General features: G+C 46.8%; 1 protein-coding gene across 1 annotated transcript; it reads right to left on the bottom strand.

The window, feature by feature from the left end:
* Positions 1-219: 219 nt before the first annotated feature.
* Positions 220-18,435, bottom strand: GIMAP8 (GTPase, IMAP family member 8). The gene is made up of 5 exons (XM_056106785.1): positions 18,374-18,435; positions 12,321-13,023; positions 11,241-11,274; positions 8,028-8,645; positions 220-2,891 (listed from the first exon to the last, which is right to left on the bottom strand). Exons 1-5 carry the CDS (start codon positions 18,433-18,435, stop codon positions 2,122-2,124), a joined length of 2,187 nt encoding a protein of 728 aa, XP_055962760.1. The 3' UTR covers positions 220-2,121.
* Between the last annotated feature and the right edge of the window lie 206 nt (positions 18,436-18,641).

Below are 18,641 nucleotides of genomic sequence, written 5' to 3'. Positions count from 1 at the left end.
TGTGGGGCTGGTGGGACTCAAAGTCCATAAGCCTCATCGCAGTTTATCAGTCCTAGACTTCCCAGCCTGTCCGGAGGTGGCAGGAGTGGGTCTGGAGAAAGTGGAAGTGGCCATCTCTCTCCTCGATGCTTCACATAAGTCGCCAAGGGGGGAGGGGGCGGGGGAAGGGGGCACCAGCATCATTTTGAAATGAATAAAATGAAACATGACGACATGAACTCTGAGCTACATTCCTCTTTATTTTATCACTCAGCTGAATTTGTACATACATCCCTGAAGTCATCATATGAAGAGCTATGTCGAAACAAAAAAGTATTCATGGTGGCACTACATGTTCTTACAACTGCTTCAATCTTGGAGGGAACTTGATAGATTCTCCCAGAAAGAAGCAGATGACGTAGATCCTGTCCTCAAAACATGTGTAAAGTGTTCACACAGAAAACACCTGACACTCCTCCTTGGGAGAAGATTCCAAGATTCCCTCTTCCACACCCCACCTGGAGGAGTATTCCGCACAGTCTCCTTCAGCAGGGAGACAGGACAGAGCTGAGAGCCCAGGGCCAACCAGCCCAACCCACCCTTGACCACCTCATCCTGGGCTCCCTTACATGAGACAGCGAGCTCCTGAGGAGGCCACGCATCTCACTTGAGTTCTCTGAGTCGTGACCTAATTTCTGATTCTCCGGGATTTAAAATAACAAAATGAAAGAGAACATGTAGAGGAGTGATTCCATTTATTTTTTTCCAGAAGATTTAAGATGTGCACTTAAAATTTTTTGCATATGCATCTAATCTGGGCAATTTTACCATATTCTGATTTTTTTTCCCTGGTCCATTCATGGTGGTGATGAGCAACAAAATCTTTTGAATCCTCACAAACTCCTTTTCCCTTAACCCAAAAAGTCAGGGTGGATCCCACTTTCCCCTCAGGCTTGGAGTGAGAAGACTTCTGAGGAGCAACTGCCTCAAGAGCGACATGGCCTTGCACCTGCCCGAGACCAGTGGCCAATAGCCCTGGGTAGTAGGATGACCACAGGAGTCAGGCTCCTCCAAGCTGTCACTCTCGGGAGTTGGCTGGGCATGGGCCTACTTTTAAGCACTTATAAATGGCTTCCCCTGGTTCTATGCAAATACCTTGTCCTTTGACCCCTTGCCAACCTCTACTGGGTCATGGTGTCTCCTGATTTCCAACCTGCCCACATAACTGTTGTCACTCTTGTACTGCTTCTGATGACAAACCCTTGAACTCTGATTATGAAACTGAGATTACTAAGCAGTGGAGTGAGCGGGGAAAGAGAGAGAAAGAGACTAGAAACATCATCAGGACAGTGGTGGAGGGTCCTAGGCACTTTGGTATTGGTGAGGTGCTTTGTACATCAAATCCATAAGCGTTAGCTCTACTATCACTGTGTTACCTGAACTGCAAGAAAAATTAAAATTTAAGGCTGGAGAAATGTTCCAGGGGGTAAGCCACTTGCCTTGCATGCAGGCACCTGCCTGGGGTTTGATTCCTAGCACCACTATGTTCTCCTGAGCACCATCAGGAGTAATTCTGAAGCACAGAGCCAGGAGTAAGTCCTGAACACCACGAGAATAACCCAAACGCCAAAAAAAAGAATGATTTTTCAATTAAGTAAATAGAGGTCTATATAATCTTCTCTGAAACATTTTTCCTGACTTTTCAACCTTATTTCTTCCTTACTTTCTAACTCCCTATTATCTGCCCCAGTCGGATCTTTTATAACCCTCCACCGAGCAGAAATGGTGTGTGGGGGGGGGGGGGTGTATACCTCTCAAACTCTCCAAGTCATAGGCCCTCTTCCTTTTGCTCTGTTCTACCATGCCTGCCCCCAGCCTGAGGGTCTCTAAATTAAAGAGGCCCTGGCTACACTAGACACCTTTGGGAACTTCGCTTTTTTTGTTTGTTTGTTTGTTTTGGATGGCTACAATCATGGTGCTCAGGAGCTCCTCCAGGATACTCCAGAAACCACGTGGTGGCAGGTATTGAAACTTGCCTGCTACCCGCAAACATGTGCCCAACCCATTGGGTGATCTCTCCAGTCCCTAGAAACTGATTGGAGGTGGGATGGCCAGAGGGTCCCACCTGGCTATGCTCTGGGATCACTTCTGGAAGTGCTCAGTAGATTTACTCTGCAACTTCCTAAGAGCGAGTTCCTTTACTCCTTGATATGCATTTGAGACAAACTCTTTGCAATTTCTTGAATCCTGTTTCTGAGATTTGTATTTGGACTTTCCCTGAGCACTTTCCATGTGTTTAATTCTCTTTTCCAAATTAAAAGTATATCCACACCCTCCATGGTTCTCTATCACATCATTGGCCATTTTCAGCAGATCTCTCACCTGGGTTTCCTTAGCTTGGCCTGACTCTCTGTTATTAAAGGCACAAACTCTCCTTCCACACTCTTTAACAATCTCCTTAAGAGCATTGCAATCTACATTCTCAATGTAATCTTCAATGCTGTCACCCCCTAGATCTTCCTTCCGGGTGAACAGCACAATTGTGTATTCCTTAACGTTCTGTCCAAAGATGGCCTCTAACTGCACCAAAACATTTTGATCCATTTGAGTGAACCTTCCCAGCTGGAACACCAGGACAAAGAGAATCTTGTTCCCTTCACAGTAGCGTGAGCAGAGTTGGATCTCCTCTTCTGGCTGGGACGAACGCTCTGAGTCACTAGGTATGAGGAGAAGGGAAGGCGTGTCCACAACCACCACATCCTGTCTCCCCCACTTCTTCTTTTGGCTCCAGCAGGTCTTGGTAACCGGCTGAGCACTGAGCTGTGAGGGGAACACCTCCCTCCCGATGATGGTGTTTCCAGTTGCGCTCTTCCCAGTTCCACCCCTCCCCACAAGGATAATGTTCAGGGTATCTGTAGAAAGGGAAGAAGGAAAAATTAATTGAGCAATACTCCGCAAAGTATTAGACAGATTCAATGTGGTCCCTACAAGGATACCCATAACATTTTTCAAAGGAATAAACAAAACACTCCTGAAATTCATATGGAACTATAAACCCCCACGAAAAACTAAAGCAATCCTTAGAGTAAAGAAGAGAGGCAGCATCACCTTCCCCAACTTCAAACTGTACTACAAAGTAGTAGTAATTAAAACAGCATGGTATTGGAATAGAAACAGACCCGCAAACCAAAGGAGCAGAGTTGAATATTCTGACACAGACTCTCAAGTAAGTGATCATTTAGGTAAAGGTAAAGGTAAAGGCCCTCCCGTTGATCGTCGATTTGCTCGAGCGGGCCCAGTAACGTCTCCATTGGAGACTTTGTTGTTACTGTGTCTGGCATATCCAATACTCTCGGTAGCTTGCCGGGCTCTCCGAGAGGGGCGGAGGAATCGAACTCGGGTCGGCCATGTTGGCCGCTTGTAAGGCGAACGCCCTACCCGCTGTGCTATCTTTGATAAAGGAGCAAGAGATGTGAAGTGGAGCAAGGAAAGCCTCTTCAACAAGTGATGCTAGAAAAACTGGACAACTACATGCAAACGAGTGAACTCAGGTCCCTGTCTAACGTTAGACACAAAAGTCAGATCCAGATGGATTAAAGACCTCAGTATCAGACCTGAATCCACAAGGCACATGGAGGAAAATGTAGGTAGAATACTCAACGATATTAAAGCTAAAAGAATTTTTCAAGGATGAAACACCACTGACCAAGCAAGTGGAAACAAACATAAACAAATAGGACTACATTAAACTAAGAAGCTTCTTCACCTCAAAAAAAAACAGTGACCAAATACAGAAAGAGCCCACGGAATGGGAAAAACTATTTACCCAGTACCCATAAGATAAGGGGTTAATATCCAGGATATACAAGACACTGGTAGAACTTTACTAGAAAAAATTTCCAACCCCATAGAAAAATGGGGAGAAGAAATGAACAGATACTTCCTCAAAAAAGAAATACAAATGGCCAAAAGGCACATGAGAAAATGTTCTACATCACTAATCATCAGGGAAATGCAAATCAAAACAACAGTGAAGTATCATCTTATACCACATAAACTGGCACACATCCAAAAGAACAAGAACAACCAGTGCTGGGGCAGATTCGGGTAGAAAGGGACTCTCGTTCATTGTTGGTGGGAATGCCAACTGGTCCAGCCTTTTTGGAAAACAACATGGACATTCCTCAAAAAACTAGAAATTGAGCTTCCTTATGACCCAGCAATACCACCTCTGGGAGTATATCCTGGGGACGCAAAAAAGCACAATAGAAATGACATCTGCACTTGTATATTTATTGCAGCGCTGTTCACAATAGCCAAAATCTGGAAACAATCCAAGTACCTGAGAACAGATGACTGATTAAAAAAAACTTTGGTACATCTACACAATGGAACACTATGCAGCTTTTAGAAAAGATGAAGTCATGAAATTTTCTTATAAGTGGAAGGACATGGAAAGTATCATGCTAAGTGAAATGAGTCAGAAAGAGAGGGACAGACATAGAATAACTGCACTCATTTGTGGAATATAAAATAAGATAATATGAGATTAACACCTAAGGTCAGTAGACACAAGCCCCAGGAGGATCACTCCACGGTTTGGAGACCGGCCTCATGTGCTGGCGGAGAAGGCAATTGGGATGGAGAAGAGACCACTAAGTCAATGATGTTTGGAGGGGTCACTCGGGATGGGAGATGTTTGCTGAAAGTAGAGTAAGGACCAAACACAATGGCCTCTCAGTATCTGTATTGCAAACCATGATGCCCAATAGTAGAGAGAGAGTAAGAAGGAAGGTGTCTGCGACGGAGGCAGGGGATGGAATGGGGTGGGGGTTGTGGGGGGAATACTGGGAACATTGGTGGTGGAAAATGTGCATCGGTGGAGGGATGGGTGTTCGATCATTAGATGACTAAAACTCAATCATGAAAGCTTTGTAACTGCATCTCATGGTGATTCTATTAAAAATTAGATAAATAAATAAATAAGGATGGAAAAAAAATTAGTTGACCTGAGTACACCTCTCCCAGTTAGACCACATATTACATCAGAGGATGCTCAGAACGCAAAAGCTCCCCTCATCTGGAAGCTCCTGCCCCACACTTAGAAATGACTTGTACGTCAGAACGTTTATTAACTCAGAAGCAGGACCTGATACCTAGTCTCTGTCCAGTGCTAATCCTGACAGGGAACTGAATCTCTTCTGCTGCTATTCTGGAATCTTCTCTGACTTCTTAGCACCCTGTGAGTCCTCTGACTTTCTCATTCTTCTCCTACTCATCTGGCTCCAGCCTAATATTTTATCTTTGTCTTCTGTTTGTCTTATGACTTTGTCTTCCTTTACTGTCACCTAAAGCAAAATATCTTCATTGTATTTGAAAAATTACTTTATTAAACTTTACATTTTTATTAAAAAGCAATTAAATTACATATACTGTGAAAGGATTGCCACTTCCTTTGCAGAATCATGCTAGCTTGCATTTCTCATTTAAATCAACTTGGGGTCCAGGAGATAACAGGTGGGTGAGGGCATGTACCTGGCCAGGCCTTCATCCCCAGGACTACACTGCCTCTGAGTATCAGGCTTTACCCGATGCAGTCCTGGAGGTCCCTGAGGACCAGAGTGACCAGAGTGACCACTGGGGTCCCTGGCACAGTAAGAACTCGGCAGTACCATATCCTCCCTATTGGCCAAGAATTTCTAAAAGAAACCACAGGCCCCCTGAGCTCCACTTGGAAGGCACGAAGAGTACTTTAAACTTGTGTTTAAAAATACTTGAAGTTAAAATTTAAACTTGTGTTTAATTGTGTCTTCACTATGAATCGAATGTCATTCATTATCTTAATAAAGGATAATCCACTACCTTAGTTCTGTATGGTGTGCATGGAGAATACATGTTCCTGTTAATGAAATGTCAGGTGCAAAGATCTTACAATATGTTTGCTAGGGTTCCTTGTAGTTTTGCATTTCAGACAGTCTGTGACCTGTCCATCCATTAGATCCTTTTATGCACCTCCTTAGTCATAAAACCTTTGCCAAGTTACAAATATCCACCTCAACACATAAAGGAGAGAATTCTACCTAGGAGAACTTTTCAAATATCTGATCCTAAACCTATAGTTTCATAGTTATGCTTAGAGGATGAAAAGAAGTAGACTGACCTCCAGCACCTCCATTTTTGTCATGAAATTTAGTCTCTGCGTCCTAACCTTCAGGATGATTCTCAAGGACCTCTGTCATTGATCTCCTCTCTCAGTGCCATTATCTAGAAGTGTGACACCTCTATCTACATAAAGATCGTCTCTTTTTTTCCCTACAAATGCTGTGCTCAGGCCAACACTTAGATTGCAATTGAGTGTACTCTCAAGAATATCTTCCACATAAAGTAACAAAATAGGAGACTAACACCCAAGAATAGCCGAGATAAGTACCAGGAGGATTACTCCATGGCTTTGAGGACAGCCGCACATGCTAGGGGGAAAGGCAGCTCAGATAGAGAAGGGTGCACCAAGTAAAGGGAGTTGGGAAGTTCCTCTCAGGATGGGAAATGCGTGATGAGAGCAGACTATAGTCCGAACAAGATTGCCACTCAATCTCTCTTTTACAAACCACAGCACTCAAAGGGAGAGAGATTAAAAAAAAAAGGGAATGCCCTGACACAGTGGTAGGGTGGGATGGGAGGAAGGGGGGGGGGGGAGGGATACTGGGACTGGTGGTGGTGGAGAATGGGCACTGGTGGAGGAATGGGTATTCGATCATTGTATAACTGAAACCCAAGCACAAAAATTTGTAAGTCTACAACTGTACCTCATGGTGTTTCACTAATAAAAATTTAAAGAAAAAAAAAGAATATCTTCCAGCTTCCTGTACCTGCATCCATACTCTACCCATTCTCTAGACTCCACTGCAAGTTGGGTTTTCTCCACGAAGGTTCTACTCACTTTCCCACATCTCTCCTTTAAGAGGTTGCTAGCGCCTGGCTCTCTCCATGCAGAACATGACAAGTCAATAAACAGGTGTGTCTCAGACCCCCAAGCCAAGAGCAACCCTTTCTCTTCTGCTTCAAACAGTCTCATCTGAATAAGGGAAAGGGATGGTAATGCTGAGTTGAACGAATCTCCGACTGAGTGGCTAGAACACGTAAATAGAGTTAGCTGGAGCCTCCTGCAGTAGATATGACAGAGTTATGGGGATTCCAAGGCCCACCTAGTGCCATGTGGACCCTGCCCTTGAGAGCTTTTAAGATCCCTGAGCTTATCAAATCAAAGTGCTCTCCCCTCTCCGACGGAGAAAAAAAATCAAGAGATTCTACAAAGAATAATAAAAGGATGGAGAGGGAGAGAGACAGAATAAGAGATTGAAAGAGAGACTGACATATGGGGAGAGAGAACTCAGTTCAAGAAAATAATAGGAGGGGCTGGAGCAATTGTACAGCAGGGATGGCTCTTGCCTTGCATGCGGCCAACCCGAGTTCAATCTCTGGCATCCCATATGGTCCCCCAACCTATCAGGAGTGATCCCTGATTCCAGGGCCAAAAGTGAGCCCTGAGTATTACCAGGTGTGATCTAAACACCCCCCAAAAAGCGGGGGAAAGAGGTAACAAGAGGCTAAATGTATGATGAAGACTATCTTCTCACCAATGCTGAGTCCTCCGCAAAAGACACACTGTGAGGAAAAGAAGGAATAAGGAAAGATCAACTCCTTCGCTCAAGACCTTCGCACCCATGTGAGAGACAGGTTTACGGAAAGGACTAAATGCCAGGCCAGGATAGCACCTGCGATGCAGACACCCCAGTAAAATGTAAGAAAGAGGCACCATCTCTGCTACTCACAGCACAGCCTGTAGTGTTCTCTCTCTCCCTCTCTCGCTTTCTCATTCTCCTTACAATTTTTCTAAATAAAGCTATCTTATTTTGAATTTTCTTGAGCATCTGTCAGTAGAATGGAATTGCCCTTATCTCTCTATGCCCTTCAGGAAATAAAGGTCCTTAATGTATTTTCTGCTCCTTTTTAAAGAATGTAGAAAGATTTTTCTGTCCATTGCTTACCTTCCATGGCACATGGCTTATTCGCATTCTGCTCTGTCAGACTCACAAGTTCTTGCAGGAGCTGATCCACCTGTTTCTGCTCACCCTCCCCCATTTCTTTGTATCTGGAGAATTTTTTATTTTTACACTTCTTAAGGAGACTATTGAGAGAATCATCTCTGTCTTTTAACGTTTCTGTATTCTGACGTCTATCTTCTTCCCTGGTGAGGAGAATGAACATGTGCCCAAAGACTTTCCTTCCAAAACATCTTTGCATGCTTTTCAGCAGAGCTTTATCTTCCTTGGAGAACGAGCCGATGGGAATCACCATCAGGAAGACATGGGGGTCCCCATATGTGCATCTCTGAAACTTCCGCTGAAAGCTCTCTGGAGATGAGATGTCTGGAGTATCGATGATCAAAAGTTTCCTTTTTTTCCAGTCTCTACTCTCAGACTGAAAGCTCATGGTTACAGGCTTTTCACTGAATCCGGTGTCAAAGACCTGCTTCCCCAGGAGGCAATTTCCAATTGTGCTTTTTCCCGCGCCATGCTTGCCCACCAGAAGGACCCTCAGTTCTGAGTCCTCAGTCTCGGGAGCTAGGTCACTGCTGGTCGACTGCACCTGCATCTCTTCTGACCCTGTAGGGCAAAACAGGCAGACTCAGAGTCTCCACTTGCAGTTGAATATGGAGATTACAGGGATTGATTCTCATTTCTGTCAATTTTCATGGACAATGGTAGGACTGTGAACCCATAAAACTCTGACCTGATCAGAAAATACCCAGCAAGTGGAAGCCACGAAAGGGTCACAGGCAAATGCACCACTACATAAAGTGTGAAGTTGCCAGGAAACATGATCATATTAAACTTGGCCTTTGCTAGTCTTAAACCTTTGATTCTTCTCATCTCATTACTACAGGTTGATACTGGAGCATGCTGGGAAATGCATTGAGAATTACAAATCAGACGGACTTTTAGGCTTCCTTGAAATGATAGACACTTTCAGTAATATGCAAACAATGAATAGAAGGTATGGTTAAGTAGATCTCAGTCTAAATCTTTCCAAAAATAACCTAATCCATTCATGGTTGAGGTTTTTTAATATAGAGAAAAATATGGGCTAGTTATGATTTCCCTCACACTACCCTTCAGATACTACCAATGTTTGCATTTACTCTTTGTGTTTTCATTCTTGGGCACTTAACTAAGTATGAATATATAAAGGGTTTTTTTTTAGTTTTTGTTTTTGTTTTGCTTTTTGGGTCACACCTGGAAATGCACAGGGGTTACTCCTGGCTCATGCACTCAGGAATTACTTCTGGCCCTGTGTTTGGGGGATCCTATGGGATGCTGGGAATCGAACCCGGGTCAGCCGCGTGCAAGGCAAACGCCCTACCCGCTATGCTATCACTCCAGCCCCTAAAGGGCTTTTTTGTACATAAATGGTTTTATACTGAAATAAGCAGAGCCTATTTTTAAGGATAGGTTAAGTCTTTGAATTATTTCAAATATATTGAATAAAATATGAAAAACCTATAATTAAAATGCTTCTTAGTGGTATATTCACATAATAGATACTGTTTCAGGGTTAAGAATAAAAGAGTTTGGGCCAGAGAGATAGTTCAGTGTTTAGGATGTTTCCCCTGCATAGTGGGTAAGGCAATTATCTTGTACACAGCCAATACTGGTTTGGTCTCTGGCATCTCATATGGTGCTCAAGCACAGCCAGGAGTGATCCTTGAGCCAAGAGCCAGGAGTAAGTCCCAAGCACCATTGGGTATGCTGAAACACACACACACACACACACACACACACACACACACACACATCCCATAAAGTCCTATTTCCATACATCTCCTGTCCCAAACACTTTTCCCAAGAGCTACGATCAACACCAAATCAATGACCTAAACAAAGTGCAGATGGCATCTCGATGTGGTCACTTAGTCTGATTCCTTCAGGCCCTATAATGAGAGTCTTATGTCTAGGTCTAAGCACCAAGACTAGTAAAGGAAACATTTAAAGTATCAGCTGAAAGGCTACTGATACCACGGAACCCAGTGAATACAGTTCACACAAGCCCACATCCTACATACAGTCCTTTCTCTCACCCTCACTCTGTGACTCCCCGTGGTATTCCATTGCCTCCTTGCCAACAGTCAATGAACTCAACTCTGTTCAGTGATAACTTTGTGTCTGGGGAGTGAGACTGATGGGCATTGATAGAACTGAATGTTTCACATGTTGGCAGAATTTGAGGGTCCATATTTCTGGTTAAATTGGCTCCTCTGTAAAATGAGAATATTGGTAATACCATTTTCCTTATAAAAGGGTTATTATTATCATCTGCCTCACAGGCATTGGGAGGGGTGGGAGGGGGGTTATATTGGGGTTCTTGGTGGTGAAAAATAAGTACTTGTGAAGGGAAAGGTGTTTGATCATTGTGTGACCGAGACTTAAACCTGAAAGCTTTGTAACTTTTCCCACAGTGATTCAATAAATAAATAAATAAAATTATGAAAAAAGGGTTATTATAAAGATGATATTTTATATATTCTAAGTATTAAATGATATATATCCTATTGAGTGATGTATTTAATTTCTCAGTATGTAATGTCTGCTTAAATCACTATAATTATTTGGTTAATAACGTTGGTTATTATTGGGCATGAGAACAGAGAAGTTATCTATTGTATTCATCACTGAATATTTACTTATTGCACAGGGCTGATCCATAAATAACCTGAGAGCTGATCAGCAAGGCGATGGCCAAATCAGCTGTATTTGCCCCTCTTTGGACACAACTCCAGCAACTACATAGAATGAGGTAGATCTCTGCATACTGACAACAGTGCACACAAGAAGTGCCACTTTTGGTCACCAGTACATTAAAGATTGGGCTCTATATGCCAGAGTTACCCATGAAGTAATTAGTTCTGTTTCTTCAGAAGGAATCAAAAATGAATCATGATTAACCAGGATCCAGAAAGAAGAGGCAGAGTCAGGCCCAACTCCATAAGATTTCAGAGGAGGTCAAGCATTCTCTCACCACGTCCTTGGCTGGGCTACACCCAGTGCATACATGAAAAGTCTCCTGAGGAACTGACTATGGGCCTGGTCTGAGGAAGATCTTCAGGGTACATTTCTGTCCTGACTAGTCTATTTTCCATTTTAATGTATAATACATTCAACTGAATACAAAATTGAGTTCAAAATATTTAAAGATCATCTTACCATATGAACTATCACTTCTTTCATTCATAGAATCCTAGAAAATAAAGGCAGAAATTACATACAGATCGGTGCGACCCCCACCTCTCTACTAAGTTTCTGGAACTTAGCAGATGCTTCATAAACTCTGGTTTTCCTCTCCCTTCCTCCTGTCTGAGCATCAAACTCATCCGTTCCAAGAAGTTCCACTTTGACCAAAAGCAGCCCCCTGTGATGCGTTTTTGCTAGTTTTACTTTCTCTGGCATTTAAATTCATAGAATTCCCTATAGCAACATTCTCTTACAGCCAGGCAGAAATACCTTTGCTTCCACACAGAAACCACTCCAACTGAATGCAAGCTTCTCAGAAAGTCTGTGTTTGTGTTTAGTTACAGCTGTCTTTTGCATTAAATACTGGATTGAAGAGTAAGGGAAAAGGACAGGTGAGGGTGGAGTGATTGGAAGGCTCCTGGCAAGACAGCAGGGATGAGAAAACAGCCTGGCAGGACCAGCGGGTGACAGCAGAAAAGGAGAGAAGTAGATGGGTGACGGGCATGTTGGTCAAACGAGACTTGACTTCGAGGATACTGGAGGTGAGCGCACTGTGGTGTGACGCTGATGTCTGGGTCTAGGTTGGATGAAAATGGTGAGTACCTGACTTGAGAGGAAAAAGCAAAATATTACAAAGATAAGATGAAAACCCAAAAGGTTTGAATGTCAAGCTTGAAGTCCTCTAAGGGAGACGCCCAGTAAATCGGTCAGAGTCAGCACAGAAAAGGGGTGGAGATGGAGTCACCTCAAAGCTGTATCAATGCGGGACCCAAAGGCGAGAGAATTGAGGAAGGGTGAGACTACGTGGAAAGATGCCAATGTCAGAGCCCATGAAAAGGCTCGGTGATTTCTGGGGTCCCAGGAACAGAAGGTGGAGACTGGAATAGGCGATTTTATTGAAGCCAAGGGGAAAGACGCGGAGGAGTCATCAACAAATCCTATTTTGTCGAATAAAGTCCGTATTTAAAGGACCCTGCTCTCTGCGCCTCCTCTTCCCAGTGTATGGGTGACTGTCCCCTAAACGAAGCCTCTGTTCCATAAAGTCTCACTTACTTGCGCCTCTGTTGTCCCACTTGCTCCAGCATCGTAGTGGTACTTGAAGACATGGGCATGAGTTCTCATCTGCAGTTCACTGTGTTCGTTTCCGAGGTTCAGGCAATAGGGCTGTTCTCCGTTCTGGTCCACCAAATGCTTTATCTTGCAGAGGAGCTCGGACACCTGCTCGTCCCTGTCCTTCCCCGAGGCCTTGTTGTCAAAAGCGCAGTACCGGCCCCCGCAGTCCCGCACCAGCGCCTTTAGGGCCTCGCTGCTCTCCATGAGCTCATGCAGGGAGTCATTTCCCAACTCATCCTTCCTAGTGAAGACCACGATGCTGTACCTCATGATCTCCGGTCCAAACCTGGACTTGGCGCGATAGATGGTTTCCTCGTCCTCTCTCGTGAAGTGGCCGATGGGGATGACCAGAAGGAGCGCGTGGGGGCCGGGAGCCGAGAGCTCCACGCAGCGCTCGAGGTGGCCACGCTGGGTCTCGGCGCTGATGCTCGAGGAGAAGAGGTCGGGGGTGTCGATGACCACGAGCTCCATGCCCTGCACAGTCCCGCGCGCGCTCTGGCACTCTTTGGTGACCGCCTGCGCACTGAGTCTAAACACAAACGCTGATCGGTCCAGGATGCTGTTCCCAGTGGCACTCTTCCCTGCGCCGCGCTTCCCCAGGAGGAGAAGCCTCAGGCCCGGCTCCTGCGCACTCCGGCTGCTCCTGTTAAGGGGCAGAAGTAGCACGTGGACCTTCCCGCAAGGGACCCTCCCTGGGAACCCGACTGTCCTTGGGGCCCTGCGTCCTGAGGTGCCTGGCGCGGACGCACTGGGAAACCGTCTCTGCGCGCTTGCTCCGGCGCAAACCCAGCCTTCCCCGGGGTTCACTAAAGGCTTGTATTGTAGTTAGGACCCACCAGCCCTTATTCATGCGCGTTCCTCACTCTCTCTCCAACTGTGGCCGCCTCCAAACTGTGTTTCCTTCCTGTGGCTGCCCTGCCCTGCCGGATGGCCCCCAGCCTTGGGCTGTGGTCACACATTTATGTGACTTTATTACCTGTGGCCCTCTCTGAATATCTCAGAGCCCCACACGGGGGGGGGGGGGGGGGGGCAGGGGAGCATTCTCAAGCCCTGACTGTTCTGAAAGCTAAAGATACGGTCGAGATACGGTCCTCCCGTTGTTCATCAATTTGCTCGAGCGGGCCCAGTAACGTCTCCATCATGAGACTTGTTGTTACTGTGTTTGGCATATCGAATACATCATGGGTGGCTTGCCAGGCTCTGCCGTGCAGGTGAGATACTCTCGGTAGCTTGCCGGGCTCTCCGAGGGGGGCGGAGGAATTTAACTCGGGTTGGCCATGTTGGCTGCGTGCAAGGCAAACGCCCTACCTGCTGTGCTATCGCTCCAGCCCACGAAGGCTAAAAGCCATGGCAAATAGCGAGGGACAATGTTGGAATAAACACAGTAAAGGACAAAGGTTCAAAGAACGGATTTCCCGTATCCAATCTAGACCTACCAGATCAAGATCACAAAGGAAGGGGCCAGATGAGTTGTCCTCACCCTATGTGAGGACTCACTTGATGCAGCCCTGGGGGACCCTGAGCACCCCCAGGTGTGGCTGGAAGCCCCCAGCACTGGCCCAGGGCATTCCCAGCAGGGCCCGGGCAGCACCTCAAAGTTGGGTGTTTGTATTTAAATACCGGGAGGGAGCCCCAGCCCCCCTGAGCACAGCTTGGGAGATGAGAGGAACTATTTCTCTAAAAAAGGAGAAAAAAGATAAATAAAAATGGTATTCCTTAAAAGAAACTCGAGGGGATGGCTAGAGAGATAATACAGCAGTTAGGGTGTTTGCCTTGCATTGCAGCCAACATGGGTTTGATCCCCAGCACCCCATCTGGTCCCCCAAGCTCGCCAGAAGTAATTCCTGAGCACAGACAGGAGTACCCCTGAGCATCATCAGGTGCGGCCCCCCCAAAAAAAACAACTTTTTACAAAAATAAAATAGATGTGAAAGAGATAGAATGGATGGAGTAAAAAGTGACCTGCAGGAGCACTGTTTACAAAAGCCAAAATCTGGAAAAAACCCAAGTGCCCAAGAACAGATAACTGGTTAAAGAAACTCTGGTACATCTACACAATGGAATACTATGCAGCTGTTAGAGAAGATGAAGTCATGAAATTTTCATATAGGTGGATCAACATGGAGAGCATCACTTTAAGTGAAATGAGTCAGAAAAAGAGGGACAGACATAGAACGATTGCACTCACTTGTGGAATATGAAGTAACAGAATGGGAGACCAACACCCAAGAATAGTAGAGATAAGTACCAGGAGGATTACTCCACAGCTTAGAAGCCAGCCTCACATGCTGGGGGAGGGGGCAGCTCAGATAGAGAAGGGACCACCAAGTAAAGGGTGCTAGGAGGACCCGCTCGGGATGGGAGAGGAGACACGGGCTGAAAGTAGACTATAGACCAAACATGATGGCCACTTAATACCTTTATTGGAAACCACAACACCCAAAAAGAGAAAGAGAGCAAAAGGGAATGCCCTGCCACAGAGGCAGAGTAGGGTGGAGGGTACGGGGTGGGGGTGGTGGGAGGGATGCTGGGACCATTGGTGGTGGAAAATGGGCACTGGTGAAGGGATGGGCACTCGATCATTGTATGACTGAAACGCGAACACAAAAGTTTGTAAGCCTGTAACTGTACCTCATGGTGATTCGCTAATAAATAAATAAATAAAAATAAAAATTTTTTAAATTAAAAAATAAAAATGTGACCTGCAGCGCTGGCACAGCAGGTACAGGGCTAGAGCACTTGCCTTGCACACATCCAGTCCAGGGTCAATCCCTGGCACCATATATGGTCCCCTGAACCCTGCCAAGAAGTTGAGTGACTGTTTTGTAACCTGGGTATAGTGTTTGGCCATCTGCAGTCAATTCAACTCAGATAAGGGCTTTCATTAAAATGATTCTCAAAATTTGGGGCTGGAGACAGCCACAGACATAGTTCAATAGGAAGGGTGTTTGCCTTGTATGTGGCCCATCCAGGTTTGGTCTCTGGCACCCATATGACCCCCGAGTCCCATTAGGAGAGCTCCGTGAGCAAAGAGCCAGTAGTCACCCCTCGGCACCACTAGGTTGGGTCAAAAAATGGGGGCCAGCCAGCCGGGTATTCTAGGGGAAAGGACAGTTCAGATAGAGAAGGAAGCACCAAATGGAGGGTATTTGGAGGATCCTCCCAGGAGGGGAGATGCAGGTTGAAAGTAGACTGGACTGAACATGTTTGCCACTCAATGCCTCTTTTGCTGAACACAACACCCAAAAGGAGAGAGTGGCAGGGGGGGATGGGGGGGATGGGGGGAGGGATATTATCCTGGTGGTGGGAAATGGGCACTGGTGGAGGGATGGGTATTTGATCATGGTATGACCGAAATCCAAGCACAAAAATTTGTAAATCTACAACTGTACCTCATGGTATTTCACTAATAAAAAAAAAAGAAATGAACCCTCAATTTTTCTAATTGACTATGACTTTCTAAATGGTTATTTCCAGCTTTTCTCTCAAACTTTTCTTTTAAAAAAATCTAAAAAAAAAAATGGGGGCCAGAGTGATAGTACAATAGGTGGGCATTTGCCTTGCATGCAGTCAACCCAAGTTCCATCCCCGGCACCCCATATGGTCCCCCAAGCACTGTCAGGAGTAATTCCTGAGTGCAGAGTCAGGAGTAACCCCTGAGTGTCACCAGATGTGATCCCCCAAAAAATTATTCTCAAAATTAGTCAACTAATCCTGTAAAGAATGCCAAGACACAGAATCTGCGAGGTACATGAGTCCAAGCTGAAAACTCTGGGGCCTTCTCAAAACGGGGGTAGGAAATACCCCACGTCCTCCCACTGAAGGACCAGCAGCTCCCATTATCACCATTTTCTGGCAGAGAAACCGCCCAGCTCCACAACTGAACCTCTTCAACGTGCCAAGCCTCCAAGTCATTGCAGGTCCTGGAGCACATGGCCACGAGACACCTCTAAATTTCATAGCACTGACAGCCCAGTGGGATCACCACAACTTGGGTGGAAAAGCTGTACAGAAGCCCACCGAGCTCACTGAGCAAAAACAGTAACACAGCACCAACCAGCTAGTACCAACCAGCTCCATGCATCTTCAGACAAGGACCTTAGCGACATCATGTGAGTTATAACAATTATCACAGGGGCTGGAGCGGTAGCACAGCAGGTAGGGCATCTGCCTTGTACACGGCCGACCCAGGTTCGATTCCCAGCATCTCATATGGTCCCCTGAGCACCACCAGGAGTGATTTCTGAATGCAAAGCCAGGAGTAACCCCTGAGCATCACCGGGTGTGACCCCAAAAAGAAAAAAAAATCAATTATCACAAATTGGCTTTTATGGATTTATTTTCTGATAAGCCCTTGTTATAATAAGCAATAAAAAGTTGCTTATTAATTAAGAGAGATAGTAGAGCAGGTAGGGAGCTTGCCTTGCTTGTGGCTGACCCAGGTTTTATCCTCAGCACCAGGTATGGTCCCCCAAGCACTGCCAGGAATGATGTCTGAGCACTGTTGAGTGTGCCCACCCACCCCCAAAATAAAAGCTATAAATATTTTCTGACTGGTAGGAACTGGTTCCTTTCTACACAGGACTCTCCCCCACAAATTGCAAAACTCATTTCTTCTTTCTCCTCCTAGTAACCACAGCCATTTTGACTAAAATTCAACGAATTCAAAGAAATGTAACCCACAATCAGTCCCAGGTCTAAGCAAAGTCCGCAGCAACCCAACCCATCACCTCTTACCCCTTTACCACCCTTAAACAGACACATGTGGGGGCCCATATGTATGATATTTAAAACCCTGCAGAAATGCCATTTCCTGTTAACTTGCAGCATTTCCGTGGCGACCACGCACCCCAGATCCCCGGATTCCCGGCCCCACCTCTCTCCTCTCCTGCTCGCTCAATGTGCTCCTGTGCCCGGTCTTCATTTCCACGCTGCACCCTGGGTGGCGAGCTCTTGAGACGTACCCTCTCCCCCCACCCCCACCCCGTTCCTTGTCCCCCGTCCTAATCCTGGGCCTGGGCACACCACGGTGCTCAGTGAGTGCTGATGAGAAAACAGCGATACGGCAAGTGGCAGGAGGCAGGAGGGGAGCAGACAGCGTTCAGGTGTGGCGAGGGGGACTCAGGTGGCCTAAGCGAACAGGAACACAGAAATGCTTCTATTATAGTATCCTGAGGAAGTGAAGTGGGACTTTGGGGCAGAGATATTTTTTTTTAGACTCCTGTGGGTAAGAAAGCTAAAAGAAGCAGAGAGAATCCAGCAGGTCTGGAAAAAAAAAAAAAGGAATTCATTTGCCAAAGAAACAGTGCTCTCTCTCTTCTCTCTGTCCTCTCTCTCCTCTCTCTCTTCTCTCTCCCTCTCTTCTCTCTCTCTCCTCTCTCTCCTCTCTCTCTCTTCTGTCTCTCATACAATTGCCCAACCCAAGAACAGAGAAGAACGGCCAGAACAGAGACAGCTGCCCTTCCCTCCCGTCCCCTCCCCTCCCCTTCACTCCCCCTTCTCACCTCCTCCCTCCACCCAATCCCCCCCCCCCACACACACACACAATGCCGAGAAATAACCGATTCTCTCCAGGTCTCTGGTAGACTCCGAGGTCCCATCAGCCTTCTGAGATGTTCCCCAGGGGGCCGCCTCAGCACCCACCCAAGTTTTCCAGGATATCAGTCAGGATTGTCCCTGAAGTCCAGCTCAGGGGTCAGAGAAGCTTCTGGGTAAGCCTGGGAGAGACTCAGACCAATGCTGCCCCCCACCCCCGACCCCAGGGCCCAGCAGGGCAGACCCTCCTTCCTGCCGTCCACTGGCCCCAGGACCTCAGTCCCAGGGTCAGGACCACCCGGCTGTGCCCCGCACTCACTGCTGCCTCCCCGCGACCCTGCTCCCCGAGAATCTTCCCCTGAGCTGGGAGCCCCTGAAATCCAGCCCTCGGGAGAGTCCTGGCCCTTCTCTGGCTGCAGCCCCCAGCCCGCCCCACGTGTCCGGGCTGACCCCCTTACCTGGGCGCTGCGGCCCGGCCCTTGGCAGCCTTCGGACCCCCAGGGACCTTCGGCATCTCCATCGCGGCTGCTCCCGCGGGCTGCTGGCGAGCTGGAGGGGCGGGCGAGGCGGCGGGCAGTGGGCAGGGGCAGCGGGCAGCGGGCAGGGGCGGCGGGCAGGGTCAGCGGGCGCGGCCTCCCAGTCTCGGTGCGGCCAGTTCCTGACCCGGCCGCGGCGTCACGCGCCCCCGGGGGCCGTGCTGGTTGGGGACAGGCGCGCCGGGCTCAG

The sequence above is a fragment of the Sorex fumeus genome, unplaced genomic scaffold, assembly GCF_029834395.1.
Source record: "Sorex fumeus unplaced genomic scaffold, SorFum_2.1 ptg000143l, whole genome shotgun sequence".
In the NCBI taxonomy this organism is placed as follows: Eukaryota; Metazoa; Chordata; class Mammalia; order Eulipotyphla; family Soricidae; genus Sorex; species Sorex fumeus.
Note: the sequence above shows the minus strand (reverse complement) of the source record. Positions and strands in the feature narration are given on the sequence as shown.